The sequence below is a fragment of the Piliocolobus tephrosceles genome, chromosome 15, assembly GCF_002776525.5.
Source record: "Piliocolobus tephrosceles isolate RC106 chromosome 15, ASM277652v3, whole genome shotgun sequence".
Classification (NCBI taxonomy): domain Eukaryota; kingdom Metazoa; phylum Chordata; class Mammalia; order Primates; family Cercopithecidae; genus Piliocolobus; species Piliocolobus tephrosceles.
The window spans coordinates 39255550-39278661 of NC_045448.1; the positions used below are offsets into that span (position 1 = coordinate 39255550).

The window sequence follows — 23112 nt, forward strand, 5'->3', positions numbered from 1 at the left end:
ATTTTCATTTTAAAGAACATTTTTAGATTCTTAAAAGACACTACTAATGCTGAGCTCCCTCCATGGAGTCTGAGCTGGATCAATGTCCTGCTTGATTAGTTCTGAAGCACTGAGATGAACTGAGTAGAATTGAGGCTTCTGAGTCTTTGCCTGCCTGGATTAATAACTTTCTGTATATCAAGAAGCTGACGAATTAATCAGAGGTGTTCCCTGTAGACATGCTCCTAACCCAGAAAACGTCTTGAAGATGGGAGATGAGAAATCAAAACTGTAAAGTCCAAGTCAGGATCCTTTTCTTAAGTCCAAACTTCAAATTTCACAGAAAATGCTCTAATAAAATTTCTAATAGTCTATAGTCTCCTTCTTGATGACTAGCTTAAGCTGATGATATAGTGATAGGATAGTCATGACTATGGAAATAAATGAGTAATAAATAAGAAAGATTGTGCTCATGGTCTCATTTTAAACCTAATGAAGAGAACACAAAAGACCTGCCATAGATTGGCTACTGCATGCCACTGCTCTCCTTGACTCCGCCATTGCCCAATACGTCATCCACCTGAGCAGTTCCCTGCATAGGTTATGATTCGGTCCCATGAGATAAACACCAGTTATGGCAGCCAGTACTTATTTGCTGTTAAAGATGTCCTGGGCTGGGTACAGTGGCTCACGCTTGTAATCTCAGCACTTTGGGAGGCCGAGGTGAGTGGATCATGAGGTCAGGAGATGGAGATCATCTGGCCAACATGATGAAACCCCATCTCTATTAAAAATACAAAAATTAGCCCAGTGTGGTTGTGCGCGCCTGTAGTCCCAGCTACCCGGGAGACTAAGGCAGGAGAATTGCTCGAACGCAGTTGGCGGAGGTTGCAGTGAGCGGAGAACTCGGGCGAAAGAGAAAGACCCCATCTCTGTCTAAAAAAAAAAAAAAAAAAGAATGTCTCAATTGCAAAGATTTAAAGTGTTCTTTCATCCACCATGGGGCAGGAGTCTATAAGATAGGGTGTGGCCCATGAAATAGCACAATCCTTGATGCACTGAGAGGATTCTTGGGCCTTACGTTGATACTTACGGGTCTAAATAAAATAGTTGAGTAACAAACCTAGCTTCATCTAAAAGCTTAGGCAGCCAACCAGGGCTCTTCATCTTTGGAGATGAGGACGGGGACCTTGTCCTACATCTTGCAGTTTTCATGCCCCAGAGTTGCCTTCGAGGGAACCACAGGTTGTCCCTAGCTTCCATCTGAGAATTGGTTGGGCTTGCAGTGCTTGATGCCTCCCTTCTCCCTTGCAGGTTTTGCTAAATTGCAGGTGGGTCAGAACCACCTGTCAAGAACAAGGTCAGGGAATTGGGCTTCTAGGACAGGACCTGCTGAGTGCTGGATGAAGGCAGGTCTGGGCAGTAAGACAGGACAGATGGCAGCTGAGGTCAGGTGGAGCAATGGTATGGGGAGTCCGAGAGCACAGGGGTATCTGGCTCTGACTCTCAGGAGGACTCAGGTTGAAGCACTCCAGCACTCTGAATAGCACCATGGCAGTGATCAGCACTCCCACAAAGGGTGGTCTACAAAGTTGACTCTAGGTCATCCAAATGGCCCCGCCGTCTAGATCAGATGAGTCTTAAACTGAGTTGTTTATCATAATCACCTAAGGGCATGTTTAAAGATACACATGCCAAGGTCCCACTCATGAAAATTCTCCTTCTCAATCTGAGGCTAGATACTGGAATCCATATTTTTCAAAAGCTCCCAGGCCATTCAGATGAATAGCCACATTTGGAAGACACTGCTGTAGACCGAACTTAATTGACTGTTAAAGATAGATACCCTCTCCAGTATCCTCATACCCTTTGTCCAATGAGCTTTTGGTATATACAATGGATGGCAGGGTCACACACCTTCTAGTGTGGCTTCATTTGGTCAAGCATGAATGGCAGACTAGGCAGAGGTAAGTTTCTTCTGCTTTTTATTTGAATCTGTCCTTGGTTTGACCATCTCTCTTAGGCCTAGTGCGGGAGCTAGGTCTGGTGTCTACATGACTCTGATTTTGCCTCATCTACTAATGTTAATAGATATGTTAGAACAATGACTGCTTAAACCACTGATGTCCCTTTAACTGGAATTATTTTACAGTTCTTTATCATTTTCAATGACTACATCCTATTTTGGCATTATTTAATCCACTGTCCACCCCTCCTCAAATTACCAGCTTCAGTCATTACAATTTATAGCTAATAAGAGTCATAATTGATTCTTAAGTACCTTCATGAAGTTCAGAGCTACAGGATGAGCATCTGAGAACTTTTCCTCAAGAGTTTCCTGAAAAATAAAGTTAAAACATTCAATATTAAATAACAAAAAAAATTGTGTGTGTGTGTGTGTATGTGTGTGTATTTAGAGACAGGGTTTCCCTCTGTCTCTCAGGCTGCAGTGCAGTGGCAGGATCATAGCTTACTCTAACCTTGAACTTCTGGGCTCAAGAGATTTTTACACCTCAGCCTCCTGAGTATCTAGGACTATAGGTGCTAATTTTTATTAGCCTCCTGAGTATCTAGCACTATAGGTGCACACCCAGCTAATTTTTAGTTTTTTTGCAGAGATGGGGTCTTGCTATGTTGCATGAGCTGGTCTCAAACTTTTGGCTTCAAGTGATTCTTCTGCCTCAGTCTCCCAAAGTGCCGGGATTATAGGGGTGAACCAGCTCACCTGGCCTATATTTTGAATATATGAGTAATAACAACACTTTAAAGAAAGACTCTCTAGTAGGTTAGATAATTCATTTTAAATATATTTTTTAAAAATCATGCTTTTATATAATTGTACATTGTAAAGATCTGAAATACATAAAATGAAGTTATTTTCTTAATTTCACAATGTCTTGCAGTTGATGCTGGGTAAATGTGGGTCCCAAATGCTCCCATCTGAAATCCTACAACAGTGCCGTAAAATCTGTGCCTGATCTACTTCTAAGGATGTTTTCGAGTATCCACGAAAATACCTTGGACTACATGCATAAGAACACTATAGAAACCAAAAGAATGAAAAACACAACATTCAGAATGATGAGGAAAGAAGGGGATGGAGATGCCTGAAAGATAACGGTGGGAAACTCAAGACACTTAAATTTGTTGTAGTTTATTCTTTAAACACATGTTATATAAATATTCCTTTGTAACCTTTAACCTTGCAGTTCAACCTTTAACCTTGTATTACATTTGTTAAAGGTTTTAACAAAGACAATAAAAAAGAAAACCAGTATATAAATCAAGATATTATATGAAATAATTGATTTAAAATGAACAGGGTGTCTAGAGATGGTTGGGAACATTTGGAGCTCAGGTTATTTGGACAGTTCACGCTTATCGTAGATCATGATCTGCCTTCTCAGAGTTTTTTCCATCCGCACATGGTTCTGACTCCAGCACAGCTGGAGTGTGGACACATGCTTTTCCTGGCAGTTTTTTCTTTTATAGGCAGATTCTGGACCATCTGGAGCTTTAAAGAGCATAGCCTGAACTTAGGTAACACACACAGGAAGTCAATGTCTTCAGAGAGTAAGAGAGAGAGTCAAGTGGTCATTGATATGTTTTCAAATAAAGGCAAAGACCATTGCAAAAGTAGAGAGATGATCCCTGTGATTTGGAGTTTAATGAGTACAATGGGGATCATTTTGTAAAACAACCACCCGTGTAAAAATATATGTTGTGAAAAAAGCTTTTGATTGATTTGAGTTTTGTTTTACAAGCCGAAAAAATTTTTAAATGCATTTGTGTCAAAATGAAGAAGACTACTATAAGTAGTCTTTATGAGAATATAACTATTTAAGGGAAAATTCTCCTAAGGCTTTGACCAATGGATTAAAAATATGTCGTATCTAAGACACTAAATATACTTTCACTTTAAATTTAACATTAATTTTTGAATAGTTAAGACAAGTAAACATTTAAAGCATTTTTCCTGGCTCATTGTAATGCAGTTTTTATATAGTTTCTTCAATATGTGAGATATGGTTTGGCTCTGTGTCCCCACGCAAATCTCATCTCAAATTATAACCCCCATGTGTCGAGAGAGGGAGGTGATGGGATCATGACGGGGGTTCCTCCATGCTGTTCTCATGATAGTAAGCGAGTTCTTACAAAATCCGATCGTTTCAAAAGTGGCAGTTTTCCCTTGTGCCCTCACCTCTCCTGCCGCCTTGTGAAGAAGGTGCCTGCTTCCCCTCCTGCCATGATTGTAAGTTTCCTGAGGCCTCCCCAGCCATGCAGGACTGTGAATCAATTAAACCTCTTTCCTTTATAAATTACCCAGTCTCAGGGAAGTTCTTTACAGCAGTGTGAAAACAGACTAACACACTGTGTCAATATGTCACAAGGAAAACAGAAGCCAAACCACAAATACTAAAAAAGAAACAGCCAGGGCATGGTGGCTCATATGAGTAATTTCAGCATTGGGGAGGCTGAGATGGGAGGATCACTTGAGTCTCAGAGGTTGAGGCTGTAGTGAGCCATGACCTTGCCACTGCACTCCAGCCTTGGCGATAGAGTGAGACATCATCTCTAAATAAATAAATAAGAAACAACTACCTCTTTAAAGAAAGCAGCAACACAAGTAATAAAATATTCAAGATAGAGCAGTTTACCATATCTTCTGGTTCAGGTATACTGATGCTGTGGAAAAACCGGTTACTTTTAAAGATTGATTGATGTCTTGGGATTAATTTTCCTGTAAAATACAAACCACATAATTCATCATAAATTTGGTAAAGAATAATCAAGTGTTTAAATGGTTAATGCCTGAAGGCCAGGTGTGGTGGTTCACACCTGTAATCCCAGCACTTTGAGAGGCCAAGGCAGGTGGATCACTTGACGTCAAGAGTTCGAGACCAGCCTGGTCAACATGGCGAAACCCCATCTTTACTAAAAATACAAAAATTAGCCGGGCGTGGTGGTCAGTGACTGTAATCCCAGCTACTCAGGAGGCTGAGGCAGGAGAATCGCTTGATCTTGGGAGGCAGAGGTTGCAGTGAGCCAAGATTATGGCACTGCACTCCAGCCTGGGTGACAGAGCAAGACTCCATCTCAAAACAAAAACAAAACAAACAAAAAAGACAAAAAACAGGGTTAATGCCTGAAGTGCAGGTGTGAAAGAAATATTGTGCCTGATTGGTCCCTCCAGAGATGAGAGGAATGGGATTCTGCAGACGTATGCCTTCTCAGGTAAGAGCAGTTCTCCCAAACCAGTCTCTTCGTCACATGTGGTCATCATTCAGCCTCCATCAAAAGGTGAAGACTGGGTGCGTTGGCTCACGCCTGTAATCCCAGCACTTGGGGAGGCCAAGGGAAGTGGATCACAAGGTCAAGAGATTGAGACCATCCTGGCCAACATGGTGAAACCCTGTCTCTACTAAAAATACAAAAAATTTGCTGGGCGTGGTGGTGCACACACCTATAGTCCCAGCTACTTGGGAGGCCGAGGGAGGAGAATCGGTTGAATTTGGGAGGCAGAGGTTGCAGTGAGCCGAGATCGCACCACTGTACTCCAGCCTGGTGACAGAGTGACAGTCCGTCTCAAAAAAAAAAAAAAAAAAAAAAAAGGACAAGGTGAGAGAATGGTACTATGGTCTTTACACACATTATCTCATTTAATCTCATAAATGAAATTTGATGAGACTTCATCTCATAATCTCAAGACAATAGTTGTTATTTATTTATTTATTTATTTAGAGACAGGGTCTCTGTTGCCAAAACTGGTGTGCAGTGGCACAATCATGGCTCACTTCGGCCTCGATCTCCCAGTCTCAAGCAATCCTTCCACCTCAACCTCCTGAGTAGCTGGGACTACAGGTATGCGCCATCATGTCCAGTCAATTTTTAAAAATTTTTTGCAGATATGGGGTCTGTCTATGTTGCCCAGGTTGGAGTAGTTGCTATTTTAAATCCCTATTGTTCCAATGAGGAAAATGAGGTTCAGAGAAGTGTAATGACTTGTCCAAGATCACACAGTAACCTAACAGATCCAGGATTTAAACTCAGGTCTGTAATGCAAATTTCCAGAATCTTTTCAGGGAATGAATCAGACAAAGTGTGGCCCGTAGTGGTACTCTACCCCACATTTTTCATGCTGCAGAATTTTCCATAATATGCTGGAACTGAACAGGGAACTGTCCAGCAGCCATGCTGCCAGGAGAGCCTGTGGGAAGGAATTAACAAATTCTCATTTTATGTGTAGAGGTATCATTTTCTTTGCATCTATGCTGTTGACATGAAGCCGTGGCTCACTTTTCAGGTTATGCTGACACATAATGAAAGCTCACAAAAGAAACCCTTAGAGTCCCATTCCTATTCTGCACTTACCTGGCTATGCAACTTCAGGCCAATCATGGAAGCTCCCTAAGCCTCTGTTTCCTCATTTATAACATAGGCACAATTAAAAACATTGTAACTTCCTTAACAGGTTTTTCTTAAGACTGAAAAAGATGATGTGTATGAAAGTAATTTGTAAATTCTAAAGTACTACACAAAGAAGATGTGTTAACATTATTCGAAACTTCAGCAGCCACTCCTAATCAGGAAGTAAAATCAGACTCTTAAACTCTTGGGCAGGGGTCTGCCAAACTATGGCCTGCAGGCCAAATCTGGCCTAGCACCTGTTTCTGTACAGCTTGTGACCTCAGAATTGGTTTTACATTTTTAAGCAGATTTTTAAAAGTCAAAAAAGATTTTTTAATATTTTGTTGCATGTGAAAACTAGAAGGAATTAAAATTTCTGTGTCCATAAAGTTCTATGGGAATACAGCTGTGCTCATTTGTTGACATGCTGGGTATGGCTGCTTTTACACTACAATAGCAGAGTTGGGGAATTGCAACAGAGACTGTACAGTCTGCATAACCTAAAATATTTACCATCTAGCTTTTTATGGAAACCATTTGCTGATTCGTGCTCTAGAATAAAGGGGGAAACCTCTTTTACAGTGGACAGAAATTGCACTTGATCGAATATCTTACAGTAGGCTCTCAGCAGCTGACTCATATCCTTATCCCTATCTTAGTCTGATATGGAAAGTAAATGTATAGTTTATTCCATGGCTAATTGACTTTTCCTGGAAAGGGGCCTGAGCGTTCCCTGAGAGGAGTTAGGGTTCTACATGTTTAGAAAAGGATTGGGCTTTGGCTACAACCCAGACCCCAGAACAACCATCCTGAGTTGTTTGAAGAAGCAATCAAACTCTTGTTTTTTCTATGTATGTATGTATGTATGTATGTATGTATGTATGTATTGTAACATATGAATGCTATAACAATTCAGCAACGGTCACCATAAAATGCAATTCATACCTAGTGTTCTGATTATCAGATAAAGTTGGTCCAAATCTGATTTTCCAGGCCACAGTGGCTGGCCTGTCAGGAGCTCTGCAAAAACGCAACCAACAGCCCATATATCTACTGAAGAACCATACTGAGTATCTCCCACCAGAAGTTCAGGAGCTCGGTACCATCTCGTAGCTACATAATCGGTGTAGGCATCTCCTGGAACTGCAAATGCATCAATCAGATCAGGTAAGTCAATTCTCCCAGCATGTGAACTGCTCCCAAGAACACATCAGGCATTCAGCCTTCAATAACCATCAGAGGCCATGATACTCTTAACAGTTAAGGCAGTGAGGCACTAATTGAGGAAACAGTTACTGTGCATTGAGATAGTAAATTTGACATTCAAGAGCACTTGAGGTAATTAACATTTATTATTACTCCAAACTGGGGCAGTGGGTGGTGTGGTAGTGATGGGGGGAATGAGAATTTCTGGAGTGTGACTTTAAGTCAAAACTGCATTGTTGGTTTCCATTTTATCATCAGCATGGTGGTTGTTGTGCGTTGAATTGCGTCCCCTCAAAAGACAGGTTGAAGTTCTAATTCTTGGTACCTGTGAATGTGACCTTATTTGGAAATAAGGTTTTTGCAGATGTAATTAATTAGTTAAGATGAGGTCATACTAGATTAGGGTGGACTCTAAATTCAGTGACTTGAATCCTTACAGGGACACAGAGACACGGAGAATGCCATGTGATACTGGAGGCAGAGACTGGAGTGACGCAGTTGCAAGCATAGGAATGCCAAGGTTTCCCACATCCACCAGAAGCTGGGATAGAGGCCGGGCATGGTGGCTCATGCCTGTCATCCCAGCACTTTGGGAGGCTGAGGTGGGCAGATCACTTGAGGTCAGGAGTTAGAGACCAGCCTGGGCAACATGGCAAAACCCTGTCTTTACTAAAAATACAAACATTAGCCAGGCATGGTGGTGTGTGCTTGTCGTCCTAGCTACTTGGGAAGGTGAGGCAGGAGAATCACTTGAACTTGTGGAGGCTGCAGTGAGGCGTGATCGCGCCACTGCTCTCCAGCCTGGGCGATAGAGTAAGACTCTGACTCACACATATACAAAAAAGAAGCTAGGATAGAGACATGGAGGGGTCCTCTCCTAGAGCCTTCAGAGGGAATGTGGCCCTGCTGAAACCTTGATGGCAGATGTCTGGCCTCCAGAATTGTGAGAAAATAGATTTCTGTTGTTTTCAGCCACTCAGATTGTGGTAATGTATCATGGCAGCCCCAGGAAACTAATGCAGCACTAGACAATTGCATAAATTAATTTTTCTATCCAAATGTGTTACTTAGGACCCATGGTGACAAAGACCTCAATTTGACTCCTTGTGCTATGTATATGAGTCCTCTGTGGTATGTGATAGACAGAAGACAGACAGCTGGGTGCCTCACTGCCCAGCCCTGCCCTATGCCACAGGTGTGGAGTGCCGGGACCCAAGACACCTGCCTCCAAGTGGATGGAAGCCAATCCCAGAATCATCACATGACCCTGAATGATGAGGAGCCCTACAAATGCATTACAGAGGAGGAACAATTGGAAAGCAGCCCGGCTTGCAGAGATGAGGTAATGGGCAATTCTCCTTAGTAAAGTCATCGGGTAGCCCCAAAGACACTGCCACAAAAGGCAGCTCAGAAAATAACGGCTGCAGCTCTGGTCAGAGAACAGTCCTCATAGGAGTGGGAAAAGGAAATAATCTTACTTGCTCATTGCTCTTTTATAAAATTATATAAACTTTTAAAGGATTAAAAATTAATAAATACCATAATGGAAATCTGCAAAATGGAGAATAAGAAGGAAAATAACAACCACTAGCAATTGTCACTATTTACAGGCTATGTCAGCTGTTTTATTTGTTTGGAACATTTTTCAACTTAAAAGTCATATATGCTCACTGCAGAGAATATGAAAAAATACATAAGAAAACAGAAAGAAGGTAAATAAACCCAAGTTTTACCACCCAAAGGTACCTTGTGTTAATCTTTTGGTGTATTTCGTTTGAGTCTTTTTCTTATTTACAGCATAGTTTTGAGTGCTTTTTCGGAGGCAGGGTGATGCCGTCTCCCAGGCTAAAATATAGTGAAATAATCATAGCTCACTGTAGCTTTGAACTCCTGGGCTCATATGATCTTCCTGCCTCAGCCTCCTGAGTAGCTGGGACTATAGGGGCTTGAAACCTTATGCCTGGCTAATTTAAAAAAAAAAAAATTAAAAAAAAAATTTTTTTTTTATTTTTGTAGATGGAGGTCTCACTACATTGCTTAGGCCGGTACAAGTACTTCTGATCACACTACATATAAAATTTTGTGTCCCGATTTTTTTCATTGAATTCTATGCATTTATCATGTTATTATAAACTCTTCCTAAATTTGAGTTTAATGGCTGCGTAACAGCTTACCAAGTGCATACGCCAGGATTTACTTTACCTTTCCCAAATTGTCCAATATTTTGTCACTATAAATAACACCACATTATTTTTCAATAATCCCTGCACAAAACTTTTTCTGTATTTAGAATTATTTCAAGGCCCAGCACAGTAGCTGACGCCTATAACCTCAGCACTTTGGGAGGCCAAGGCAGGCGGATTGTGTGAGCCCAGGAGTTTGAGGCCAGCCAGAGCAACATGGTGAAATCTTGTCTCTACAAAAATAAAAAATAAAAAAAAAAAATCAGCCAGGCATAGTAGCATGCACCTGTGGTCCCAGCTACATGGGAGGTTGAGGCAGAAGGATAGCTTGAGCCTAGGAGGTTGAGGCTGCAGTGAGCTATGATCATATCACTGCCCTCCAGCCTGGGCTACAGAGCGAGGCTCCATCTCTAAAAAAAAAAAAAAAAGGAGCTGGGCTTGGTGGCTCATGCCTGTAATCTCAGCACTTTGGGAGGCTGAAGGGGATGGATCACTTGAGCCTAGGTATTAGAGACCAGCCTGGGCAAAATGGTGAAATCTCTCTCTCTAAAAAAAAAAAAAAAAAAAAAAGAATTATTCCTTTAGAACGATTTTCTATGAGTGGAATTATTAGATTGAGAGGCGTAAACATACACTTATAAAATTATTATTATTTTTTTTGAGAAGGAGTTTCGCTCTTGTTGCCCAGGCTGGAGTTCAATGGCACGATCTCAGCTCACAACAACCTCCACCTCCCGGGTACATGCGATTCTCCTGCCTCAGCCTCCTTAGTAGCTGGGATTACAGACATGCGTCACCACACCCAGCTAATTTTGTATTTTTAGTAGAGATGGGGTTTCTCCATGTGGGTCAGGCTGGTCTCAAACTCCTGACCTCAGGTGATCCGCCTGCCTTGGCCTCCCAAAGTGCTGGGATTACAGGCGTGGGCCACCGTACCTGGCCCATTTATAAAATTATTAAAGAAATTTATGTTCTTTGTAGAAAACTTGGAAAATACAAAAAAGCATAAAGAAGAAAATAAAACATCACCTACCACCCAGAGAGAAACCAAGTTAACCTCTGGAATAGAACTGGGATCAGTCTGTATGTGCAGCTATGTGTTCTTTTTCACTTAGCCCCATGTTGTGAGCTACAGCGCTTCTCATGTCATTAAAATCCTTTAAAAATATATATTTCACAGTATTAAGTCAGATAAATTCTTTAGCCATTCTGTATTTCTGAATGATTGGGTTCTTCTTAATTTTTTTCTCAGTAATAAATGGTTCTACAGTGAACATTATGTTGTATTATTTTGGGGAGTAGTATCTCGGATTATGAGAGATTCCTAAAAGTGAAATTAAAGATACAAAGGGCACTTACTGCTTTCTCCAGGATTTGTTCGAAATTGTGTTCCCACTAAAAACAATCTTGTGAGCTCTGTGTAGTTATTGTTTGAAAAATCTGGCTGGGCATGGTGGCTCACACTTGTAATCCCAGCACTTTGGGAGGCTGAGGTGGAAGGATCACTTGAGACCAGAAGTTCGAGATCAGCCTGGGACCCATGGTGAAACCCTGTCTCTACCAAAAATACAAAATTTAGCCCTGTGTGGTGGTATACATCTGTCGTCCCAGCTACTTGGGTGGCTGAGGTGGGAGGATTGCTTGAGCCTTGGAGGTGGAGGTTTCAATGAGCTGAGATCACGCCACTGCACTCCAGCCTGGGTGACGGAGTGAGACTCTGTCTCAAAAACATACAAACAAACAAACAAACAAAAAATACTCTGCCAGCTTCATTGGTGAAGAGTAGTATTTTAATATGCATTTATTTGATATCAGTGAAGATGAAGATTATTTCATGTTTTTAGCCTTTTCTTTCATCTGTGAACTGTTGATATCTTGCTAATTTTTCTACTCAGAGCTTTTGTGGTTTTTTTTAAACCAATTTATATAAGCTCTTATCTATCAACCTATTACCAATCTTGAAATATTCTCTCCTTTGGTTATTGACTTTAAAATTTTTACCTCTCTGTGTATATCTATACATCTATGTATAGGAGGAGCTTAAATTTATTTTGTGGTAAAATATACATAATATAAAATTTACCACTTAACCATTTAAGATTGTACAATTCAGTGGCATGAAGTACATTCAGTGTTGCGCAACCATCACCACTATGCACCTTCAAAATTTTTCCATCACCCCAGCCTGAAACTCTGTATCCTTTAAACAATAGCTCCCCATTCTCCCTTCCCCCAGCCCTGATGACCACTATTATTTTTTCTGTCTCCATGAATTTGACTGTTCTAGGTAGAGCATGTAAATAGAATCATATGATATTTGTCCTTTTCTGTCTGTCTTATTTCGCTCGGCTTAATGTTTTCAAGGTGCATCCATGTCGTAGCATATATCAGAATTTCATTTCTTTTTAAGATTGAGTAAGATTTCATTATATGGATATACTACATTTTGTTTATCCACTCATCCTTGATGGACACTTGGGTTACCTTTTGTCATTGTGAATAATCCTACTATAAGCATTGGCATACAAATATCTTCAAGTCCCTGCTGTCAGTTTTTTGGGAGTATGTACCTAGAAGTGGAATTGCTGGATCACACAGTGATTCTGTGTTTAATTTTTTTTGTTTGTTTGTTTTTGAGACGGAGTCTCGCTCTGTCGCCCGGGCTGGAGTGCAGTGGCCAGATCTCAGCTCACTGCAAGCTCCGCCTCCCGGGTTTACACCATTCTCCTGCCTTAGCCTCCGAGTAGCTGGGACTACGGGCGCCCGCCACCTCGCCCGGCTAGTTTTTTGTATTTTTTAGTAGAGAGGGGGTTTCACCGTGTTAGCCAGGATGGTCTCGATCTCCTGACCTTGTGATCCGCCCGTCTCGGCCTCCCAAAGTGCTGGGATTACAGGCTTGAGCCACCGCGCCCGGCCTTATGTTTAATTTTTTGAAGAACTGCCATACTGCTTTCCACAGCAGCTGCACCATTGTACATTCCCACTAGCAATGCATGAGGGCTCTAATTTCTTCATATCTTTACCAACACTTGTTATTTTGTTCTGTGTGTTTTTAAAAAATAATAGTCATCCTAATGGGTGTGAAGTAGTATCTCATTGTGGCTTTGATTTGCATATCCCTAATGATTACCTTAAACATCTTTCATGTACTTATTGGCCATTTGTATATCTTCTTTTTTACTTTTTATTTTTTACATTTTTAATTTACTTTCTTTTTGAGACAGGGTCTCGCTCTGTTGCCCAGGCTGGAGTGTAGTGGTGCAATCTCGGCTCACTGCAACCTCTGTCTCCTGGGTTCAAGCTACTCTCATGCCTCAGACTCCTGACTTAGCTGGGATTACAGGTGTGAGCCACTGCGCCTTGCCTTATAGATCTTCTTTAAAGAAATGTCTATTCTGATGGTTTCTGAGGAAAATGGTGGATAGGAGGCAGGACTAACTTGCAGCTATGACTGGGAAGGACAGAGCAGCGTGTGGAGACTGACATCATGAACTTTTGCTCCTAGAACTACCACAGGAACATACCAGGAAAGCCAAGAGAACCCACAGACCCTTTGAAGAAGGTGGATTACCGCTGCAGGCTCTGTGGGACAGCCAAGGAGCTCCGAAGACAAAGGTCATATTCTCCTGGGAGCTCAATGGCCCCACCCACTGCCTGATCCACCCTATGCTACGGCAGCTGATGTGCTCTTGAGAGCACCACCTCCTGGCTGGAGGTCAACCAACATAAACCAGTGCGCTTAACAAAAATACAGCCAAGTCAACCAACAAAAAACCAGTGTGCTTAACAAAAACACAACCAAGGACCCTCATAGAGTCCGCTTCACTCCTCCGCTACCTCTCCCAGAGCAGGTGCTGGTATACATGGCTGAAAGACCTGACAATGGACCACATCACAGGACTCTTTGCAGACACTTAGTACCAGCCCAGAGCCTGGTAGCTTCTCTGGGTGGCTAGATCCAGAAGACAAATAACAATCAATGCAGTTCAGCTCTCAGGAAGCCCTGTCCCTAGGGGAAAGGGGAGAGCACCACATCAAGGGAGCACCCCATAGGACAGAAGAATCTGAACAGCAGCCCTCAAGTCCCAGATCTTCCCTCTGACATAGTCTACCCAAATGAGAAGAAACCAGAAAAACAATTCCAGTAACATGATGACAAAATAAGGTTCTTTTTTTTTGAGATAGAGTCTTGTTCTGTCACCTAGGCTGGAGTGCAGTGGTGTGATCTTGGCTCACTGCAACCTCTGCTTCCTGGGTACAAGTGATTCTCCTGCCTCAGCCTCCTGAGTACCTGGGACTACAGGTATGTGCTGCCATGCCCAGCTAAAGTTTGAATTTTTAGTACAGATGAAGTTTCACCATGTTGGCCAGGCTGCTCTTGAACTCCTGTTCAAGTATCTGCTCGCCTTGGCCTCCCAAAGTGTTAGGATTACAGGAGTAAGCCACTGTGCCTGGCCCAAAACAAGGATCTTTAGCACTTCCAAAAGATCATACTAGCTCACCAGCAATGGATCCAAGCCAAGATATAATCTCTGATTTGACAGAAAAAGAATTCAGAAAGCGAACTATTAAGCCAATCAAGGAGGCAACAGAAAAAGATGAAGTCCAACCTAAAGAAATAAAAAAATGATACAGGATATGAATGGAAAAATCTCCAGTGAAATAGAGAGCATAAATAAAAAAACAATCACAACTTCTGGAAATCAAGGACACACTTAGAGAAATGCAAAATGCACTGGAAAGTCTCAGCAACAGAATTGCACAAGTTCAGGAAAGAACTTCAGAGTTTGAAGACAAGGCATTCAAATTAACCCAATCTGACAAAGACAAAGAAATAAGAATTAAAAAAATGAACAAAGCCTCCAAGAAGATTGGTATCATGTTTAATGACGAAACCTAAGAATAATTGGTGTTCCCAAGGAAGAAGAGAAATCTAAAAGTTTGGAAAACATATTTGAGGGAATAATTGAGGAAAACTTCCCTGGCCTCGCTAGAGATCTAGACATCCAAATACTTCTTGCTGAAAGAACACCTGGGAAATTTATTGCAAAAAGATCATCACCTAGGCACATAGGCATCAGGTTATCTAAAGTCAAGACGAAGGAAAGAATATTAAGAACTCTGAGGCAAAAGCATCAGGTACTATAAAGGAAAACCTATCAGACTAACAGCAGATTTCTCAGCAGAAACCCTACAGGCCAGAAGGGATTGAGGTCTTATCTTTAGCCTCCTTAAACAAAACAATTATCAGCCAAGAATTTTGTATCTAGCGAAACTAAGCTTCGTAAATGAAGGAAAGATACATACAGTCTTTTTCAGACAAAGAAATGCTGAGAGAATTTGCCACTGCCAAGCCAGCACTACAGGAACTGTTAAAAGGAGCTCTAAATCTTGAAACAAATATTTGAAATACACTAAAATAGAAACTCCTTAAAGCATAAATCTCACAGGACCTATAAAACAGCAACACAATGAAAAAAACACGTTTTCAAAGTAAAGTTTTTTTTTTTTTTCTTTTAAGGTTACAGGAATTCTTACCTTCCCTCCCCTGGTTACATTTCCTTCTGAGACATTTGAAAAGTTTTCAGCCAAAAAAAAAAAAAAAAAAAAGCTGTAAAAGGCTAGGTTGAATTATATGATACATTGAAATTAAAATGAAATTTTAAATTATCATGCAGTTCAGGATGATGTAGAATGAGTGATAATAAATAAAGGTTAAAAGGATGATGGCAAAAAAAAAAAAAAAGGAAAAAAAAGAAAAAGCCCAGGGTATTCAGGCAACAAGTAGCACGATGAATAGAACAGTACCTCACATCTCAATACTGACGTTGGATGTAAATGGCCTAAATGGTCCACTTAAAAGATATAGAATGGCAGAGTGGATAAAAATTCACCAACCAAGTGTCTGCTGTTTTCATGAGACTCACCTGACACATAAGGACTCACATAAGCTTAAGGTAAAGGGGGAAAAAAGGTATTCCATGCAAAGGGACACCAAAAGTGAGCAGGAGTAGCTATTCTCATATCAGACAAAACAGACTTTAAAGCAACAGCAGTTAAAAAAGACAAAGAGAGACATTATATAATGATAATAAGAAAAACTAGTCCAACAGATAAATATCACAATCCTAAATATATATGCACCTAACATTGGAGCTCCCAAATTTATAAAACAATTACCACTAGACCTAAGAAATGAGATAGTAACACAATAATAGTGGGGGACTTCAATACTCCACTGACAACACTAGACAGGTCATCAAGACAGAAAGTCAACAAAGAAACAATGGACTTAAACTATACCCTACAACAAATGGACTTAACAGATATTTACAGAATATTCTACCCAACAACTGCAGAATATACATTCTGTTCATCAGCACATGGAACATCTGCCAAGATAGACCATATAATAGGCCACAAAACAAAAAAAATCAAAGAAAATTGAAATTATAGCAAGAACTCTCTCAGACCACAGTGGAAAAGAATTGGAAATCAACTCCCAAAGGAATCCTCAAAACCATGCAAATACATGGAAATTAAATGACCTGCTCCTGAATAATTGTTGAGTCAACAATGAAATCAAGATGGAAATTTAAAAATTCTTTGAACTGAACAATAATAGTGACACAACCTATCAAAACCTCTGGGATACAGCAAAGGCAATGCTAAGAAGAAAGTTTATAGCATTAAATGCCTACATCAAAAAGTCTGAAAGAGCACAGACAATCTAAGGTCACACCTCAAGGAGCTAGAGAAACAGGAAAAAACCAAACCTAAACCCAGCAGAAGAAAAGAAATAACCAAGATCAGAGCAGAAGTAAATGATATTGAAACAACAACAACAACAAAAAAAAAACCCACAAAAGATAAATGAAACAAAAATCTGGTTCTTTGAAAAGATAAATAAAATTGATAGGCCATTAGTAAGATTAACCAATAAAAGAAGAGAGAAGATCAAAGTAAGCTCAATTAGAAATGAAACAGGAGATACTACAACTGATACCACAGAAATACAAAAGATCACTCAAGACTCCTATGAATACCTTTACACACATAAACTAGAAAACCTAGAGGACGATGGATAAATTCCTGGAAATATACAACTCTACTAGATTAAACCAGGAAGAAATAAAACCTCTGAACAGACCAATAACAAGCAGCGAGATTGAAATGATAATTAAAAAGTTACCAATGAAAAAAAGTCCAAGACCAGAGAGATTCACAGTTAAATTCTATTAGACATTCAAAGAAAAAATTGGTACCAATCCTACTGACACTACTCCAAAAGACAGAGAAAGGGAATCCTCTCTAAATCATTCTATGAAGTCAGTATCACCCTAATAACAAAACCAGGAAAGGACATAACAAAAAAAGAAAACTACAGACCAATGTCCCTGATAAACATAGATGCAAAAATCCTCAACAAAATACTAGCTAACCAAATCCAACAGCATACCAAAAAGATAATCCACCATGATCAAGTGGGTTTCGTACCAGGGATTCAGGGATGGTTTAACATCTGCAAGTCAATAACTGCGATACACCATGTAAACATAATTAAAAACAAAAATCACAAGGTCATCTCAATAGATGCAGAAAAAGCATTTGACAAAATTCAGCATTGCTTTATGATGAAAACCCTCAGCAAAATCAGCATAGAAGGGACATACCTTAAGGTAGTAAAAGCCATTGATGACAAACCCACAGTCAACATTATACTGAATAGGGAAAAGTTGAAAGCATTTCCCCTGAGCACTGGAACAAGATAAGGATGCCCACTTTCACCACTTCTATTTGACATAGTACTGGAAGTCCTAGCCAGAGCAATCAGACAAGAGAAAAAAATAAAAGATATCTAAATTGGTAGAGGAAGTCAAACTTTTGCTGTTTGCTGATGACATGATTGTATACCTAGAAAACCCTAAAGACTCATTCAAAAAGCTCCTAGAACTGGTAAATGAATTCAGCAAAATTTTAGGATAACAAAATTAATCTACACAAATCAGTAGCCCTGCTATATACCAACAACAACCAAGCTGAGAATCAAACCAAGAATTCCAACCCTTAGGAATATACTTAACCAAGGAAGTGAAAAACCTTTACAAGGAAAACTACAAAACATTGCTGAAAGAAATCATAGATGACATAAACAAATGGAAATACCTCCTGTGCTCATGGATGGGTAGAATCAATATTGTGAAGATGACCATACTGCCAAAAGCAACCTACAAATCCAATGTAATTCCCATCAAAATACCCCCATCATTCTTCACAGAACTAGAAAAAACAATCCTAAAATTTATATGGTACCAAAAAAAGAGCCCGCATAGCCAAGGCAAGACTAAACAAAAAGAACAAATCTGGAGGGATTACCCTACCTGACTTCAAACTATACTATAAGGCCATAGTCATCAAAGCAGTATGGTATTGGTATCAAAACAGGCATATAGACCAATGGAACAGAATAGAGAACCCAGAAATAAAGCCAAATACTTATAGTCAATTGATCTTTGACAAAGCAAACAAAAACATAAAGTGATGAAAGGATACCCTATTAAACAAATGGTGCTGGTATAATTGGCAAGCCACATGTAGAAGAATGAAACTGGATCCTCACCTCTCACCTTATACAAAAATCATCTCAAGATGGATCAAAGACTTAAATCTAAGACCTGAAACCATAAAAATTCTAGAAGATAACACTGGCTTAGGCAAAGACTTGTCATGACCAAGAACCCAAAAGCAAATGCAACAAAAACAAAGATAAATACATGGAACTTACACTAAAAAGCTTCTGCACAACAAAAGAAATAATCAGCAGAGTAAACAGACAACACACAGAGTGGGAGAAAATCTTCACAATCTATACATCCAGCAGAGGACTAACATCCAGAATCTATAAGGAACTCAAACAAATCAGCAAAAAAAAAAAAAACAATACCATAAAAAAAGTGGGCTAAGGACATGAATAGACAGTTCTCAAAAGAAGATATACAAATGGCCAACAAAAACATGAAAAAAAATGCTCAACATCACTAATTATTAAGGAAATGCAAATCAAAACCATAATGCGATACTACCTTACTCCTGCAAGAATGGCCATAACCAAAAAACAAAAAACAAAAAACAAAACAAAACTATAGATGTTGGCATGGATGTGGTGAAAAGGGAACACTTTTACACTTGGGAGGGAATCTAAATTAGTACAACCACTATGAAAAACAGTGTGGAGATTCCTTAAAGAACTAAAAGTAGATCTACCATTTGATCCAGTAGCCCCACTCCTGGGTATCTACCAAGAGGAAAAGAAGTTATTATATAAAAAATATACTTGCACGCGCATGTTTATAGCAGCACATTTGCAACTGAAAAAATACGGAACCAGCCCAAATGTCCATCAATCAACAAGCAGATAAAGAAAATGTGGTGTATATGTATATATATATATATATATATATATATATATATACACCACAGAATACTACTCAGTCATACAAAGGAACAAAATAATGGCATTTGCAGCAACCTGGATGGAATTGGAGACCATTATTCTAAGTGAAACAACTCAGGAATAGAAAACCAAACATCTATGTTCTAATAAGTGGGAGCTAAGCTATGAGGACACAAAGGCATAAGAATAATACAATGGACTTTGGGGACTCAGGGGAAAGGGTGTGGTGGGGGTGAGGGATAAAAGACTACACATTGGGCACAGTGTACACTGCTCAGGTGGTGGGTGAACCAAAATCCCAGATATCACCACCGAAGAAATTATTCACATAGACAGGTGTGGTGGCTAACACCTGTAATCCCAGCACTCTGGGAGGCAGAGGCAGGCAGATGACTTGAGCTCAGAAGTTCAAAACAAGCCTGGCCAACATTGAGAAAACCCATCTCTACCAAAAATGAAAACATTAGCTGGGTGTGGTGGCGTGTTCCTGAAGTCACAGCTACTTGGGAGGCTGAGACAGGAGAATTGCTTGAACCCAGGAAGCGGAGTTTGCGGTGAGCCAGGATGTCACCATTGCACTCCAGCCTAGGCAACAGAGCAAGACTCTGGACTCTGTCTCAAACAAAACAAAACAAAACAAAACAAAACAAAACAAAACAAATGAACTTTTTTATGTAACCAAACACCACCTGTTTCCCAAAAACCTATTGAAATAAAACAACAAAAAAGAAATGTCTATTCAAGTCCTTTGGCCGCTTTCAAATTAGTTTTTGTTATTGAGTTATAGTTCTGAACATTCTGGATATTAATACTTTATTAGGTATAAATTTGCTAATATTTTCTCCCTTTCCATGGGTTGCTTTTCATTCTGTTTATTGTGTCCTTTGATGCACAGAAGTTTTTAATTTTGATGAAGTCCAATTTCTCTATTTTTCCTTTTGTTGCTTGTGCTTGTGGTGTCACATTCAAGAAATCACTGTTAAATCCAATGTCATGAGGCTTTTGGTCTATGTTTTCTTCTAAGAGTTTTACAGCTTTATTTCTTTTTCCTTTTTTTGAAATCTGCAAGTCTATTTTTATTTCCATTAGAAAAATACTATCTATATTAAATTTTGGTCCACTTTCTTCTCCTTGACCTCAAATTTTAACATTTAAATTTTACTCAAGTAAAAGCAGAATCACATACCTGACATGAAAACTAAACCATTCACATCATTAGTTTGAATTAGATATGTTCCTGATTATTTCTCAGGAATAATTACTCTTCTTTCCTACCTGTTATTTCTCTTTTATTTATTGAGTAACTATGTAATGGGTATCTCTTTCCTATATTCAGTAATACAGGTGTAATTTAAAACAGTAACTGGATTCCTTCTCTAATCTTCAATTCATGTTCAACTCTCCCTATTATACTGTATTTCCATAATAACTTCAGATATTTTCATCAAGCTCACGCTGTCATCAATTGTGAAAATTAAAAGGTTAATTAAGATGTTACATCAGTTGTAGAAATTAAAATGTTAACAATTCCAGACTACAAAGCACTGGCCCACTTACAGTGATGCTGTTGTCAGCGGTGCTTGGACAGCTACTGCTTCAATTTCAATTCGGCTACCTTTGGGCAAAGCAGCAACTTGGTAAGCAGCTCTAGCAGGACAATTACTCTTGAAATACTGTTTGTAGATTTCATTGACCGTATTGAAGTCATTTATGTCAGCCAGAAGAGCAGTTGTTTTCAGCACATTAGTGAAGTCACAGCCTGCAGCTTTCGGAATTTCACCCATGTTTTTAAGAGCTTCTTTAGCTTCTTCTGCTATCCCTCCTGACACAAGCTGTCCACTTGAAGGGTCCATCCCTATCTGTCCTGAAATATAAATGGTCCTGTCGACTAACACAGCTTGACTGTTGGGTCCAATGGCCCCTGGAGCTTTTGCGGTGCTGATCACCCTTTTGATCAAGGATGACATGACTAAGTCTTCCCTCTTGCAGCCCCTTCAGGAGAAGAAGCCCCAGCACCAGCCTTGCTCGCTTCTCCTCCAGGTTTATTTCTTATGTTTACAGTTGGTGATTCATTTTGGTGAATATAATGTAAGGTAAAGGTCCAACTTTCTTCTTTTGCATGTGGATATCCAATAGGAGCTTACATTTTTATGTGGATGTCTATTGAGCCACTGTTAGCATTTTATCACATAATGGGACCCCCTCCTTTGCCTTTCTCATTATAAATGGCCAACAATGACCCCATCAATGACTCATACCAGTACTTAGAAGACTTAAGCTGTAACCAGTGCCTGAGCTCATGTCTTGTGGAGGTTTAAGCCAGCACTAACAAGTTGGCAGTGTCTTGTATTACCACTTTGCTTATAATAATATGGCAAAAGGTATCATTATTGGAATTGCCACAGTGGGTTCACCATTCAGACTTCTGGATGTGTTCATGCAGTCAAAATTTCTGAGACAGATGACCCTAATATTGAACTCAGTTCTAAGGTTCTTCATTCAGACAAGAATGACTATGTTTGCTACAGGAAAACTCAGTAGGAAAGCTGACTTGCATATTCAGCACAGAAATGCAAAGGAAAATGAAAAAGGAAGGGAAAAAAGAATGCATATTCATGAAAAATTAAAAATATTTATATTTTCAGAAGTATTGCTAGTTTAAGAAGCTTTGCCAGCCCATGGAGAAAAATCCCTAAAAGGAACAATTGTGAGGTAACTTTCATATGAAATGCTGCTCTTATGTTCTTAATGCTTGTAATGGCATATCTGTGTAGGTTTTTTCACTTATTTTTGTGACTAAATTGGGTATTTTGGTGGTATATAATGGATTTCCAGGAAAAAAACCCCAAATCTATGACACCGGATCTATACCATGCATTGGATGACTATCATTCACTTAATTTCCTAAATTGAGGGTCATATATATTTCAGTAATTTTTTTCTATGTATTTCCTGTATAGTTGAGATCATACTGTATGCATATATTTTCACTTTCCTTTTTCTCATACCGTGTCTTAAACATTTTCCGATGCCACTGAAACTGCAAACATCCCTGCTAATGGCAGCCCAGCATTTCCTGATACTGATGCACCATGGTACTATGTGCAGCGTTCGTAACTCGGTAGTTTTCCAGTGTTTGTCTATTTCCCTTTTCAGCCCCATGGCACAGGGACCAATTATCATTAGGATCCTATTATCTTTACCACAAAGCACAGCAACCTCAGAAAGCCTTGATCGGTTTTTGTTTTTGCCCAACCCTTCCACATGCATTGCCAAGTCACTTGTGTTTGGGTGCCGTCAGGATACCGATTATGTCCACACCCAGACTGCGAGGTTTATGTTGCTAATACATATATTTGTCTGCTGCAAAGTTCCAGATTGAAGGAGAAACAATTATTTGTCCCCCTTTCCCTTCAGTTCCTCCTTGCCTGGAATGATCTCCTTTTTCTTAGCACTGTCTCTGAATCCTCTCTTTAATTTTCAGTTTACTCTTCTAGTCTCACCAGCTCCATGAAGTTTTTTTCAACCACTCTCACCCACATTAATATCTCCCTCCAGGGAACTGTCTGCACCTTCACTTTAGTACTTCATTGCCAATCATCTTGTATTATTCTTTGTTTCTTTTACTGTAGATTATAAGTGCATGAAGAGCAGAAATGCTTTTAGAATTATTTTCCTTTCCTATGAGGCAAAGCACAGAAAGGTGACATCCAATAAATTCTAGCTGAATGGAGCAGAGTTGAAGTGCAAACGAATGTACTGACTAAAAGGCTAAAGTGAGCTTTTCCTTTTTTAATAACAACAATACCGGTGGCTCACGCCTGTAATCCCAGCACTTTGGGAGGCCGAGGCGGGTGGATCACGAGGTCAGGAGATCGAGAC

At 39.7% G+C, this 23112-nt stretch overlaps 1 protein-coding gene and 1 pseudogene across 2 annotated transcripts in view; both read right to left on the reverse strand.

The window, feature by feature from the left end:
- Nucleotides 1–23112, reverse strand: part of CDKL4 (cyclin dependent kinase like 4) — a 55834-nt gene that overhangs the window by 3789 nt on the left and 28933 nt on the right. The window contains exons 5-8 of one of the 2 annotated variants that reach the window (XM_023216409.1): nucleotides 14279–14386; nucleotides 7333–7530; nucleotides 4638–4720; nucleotides 2261–2317 (exon numbers count right to left, since the gene is read on the reverse strand). In XM_023216409.1, coding sequence (XP_023072177.1) covers nucleotides 2261–2317; nucleotides 4638–4720; nucleotides 7333–7530; nucleotides 14279–14386 — 446 coding nt within the window. The remainder of the gene's footprint in view (nucleotides 1–2260; nucleotides 2318–4637; nucleotides 4721–7332; nucleotides 7531–14278; nucleotides 14387–23112) is intronic. The other variant, XM_023216410.1, reaches the window with a different exon arrangement.
- On the reverse strand, nucleotides 20765–21197 carry LOC111545438 (annotated as a pseudogene).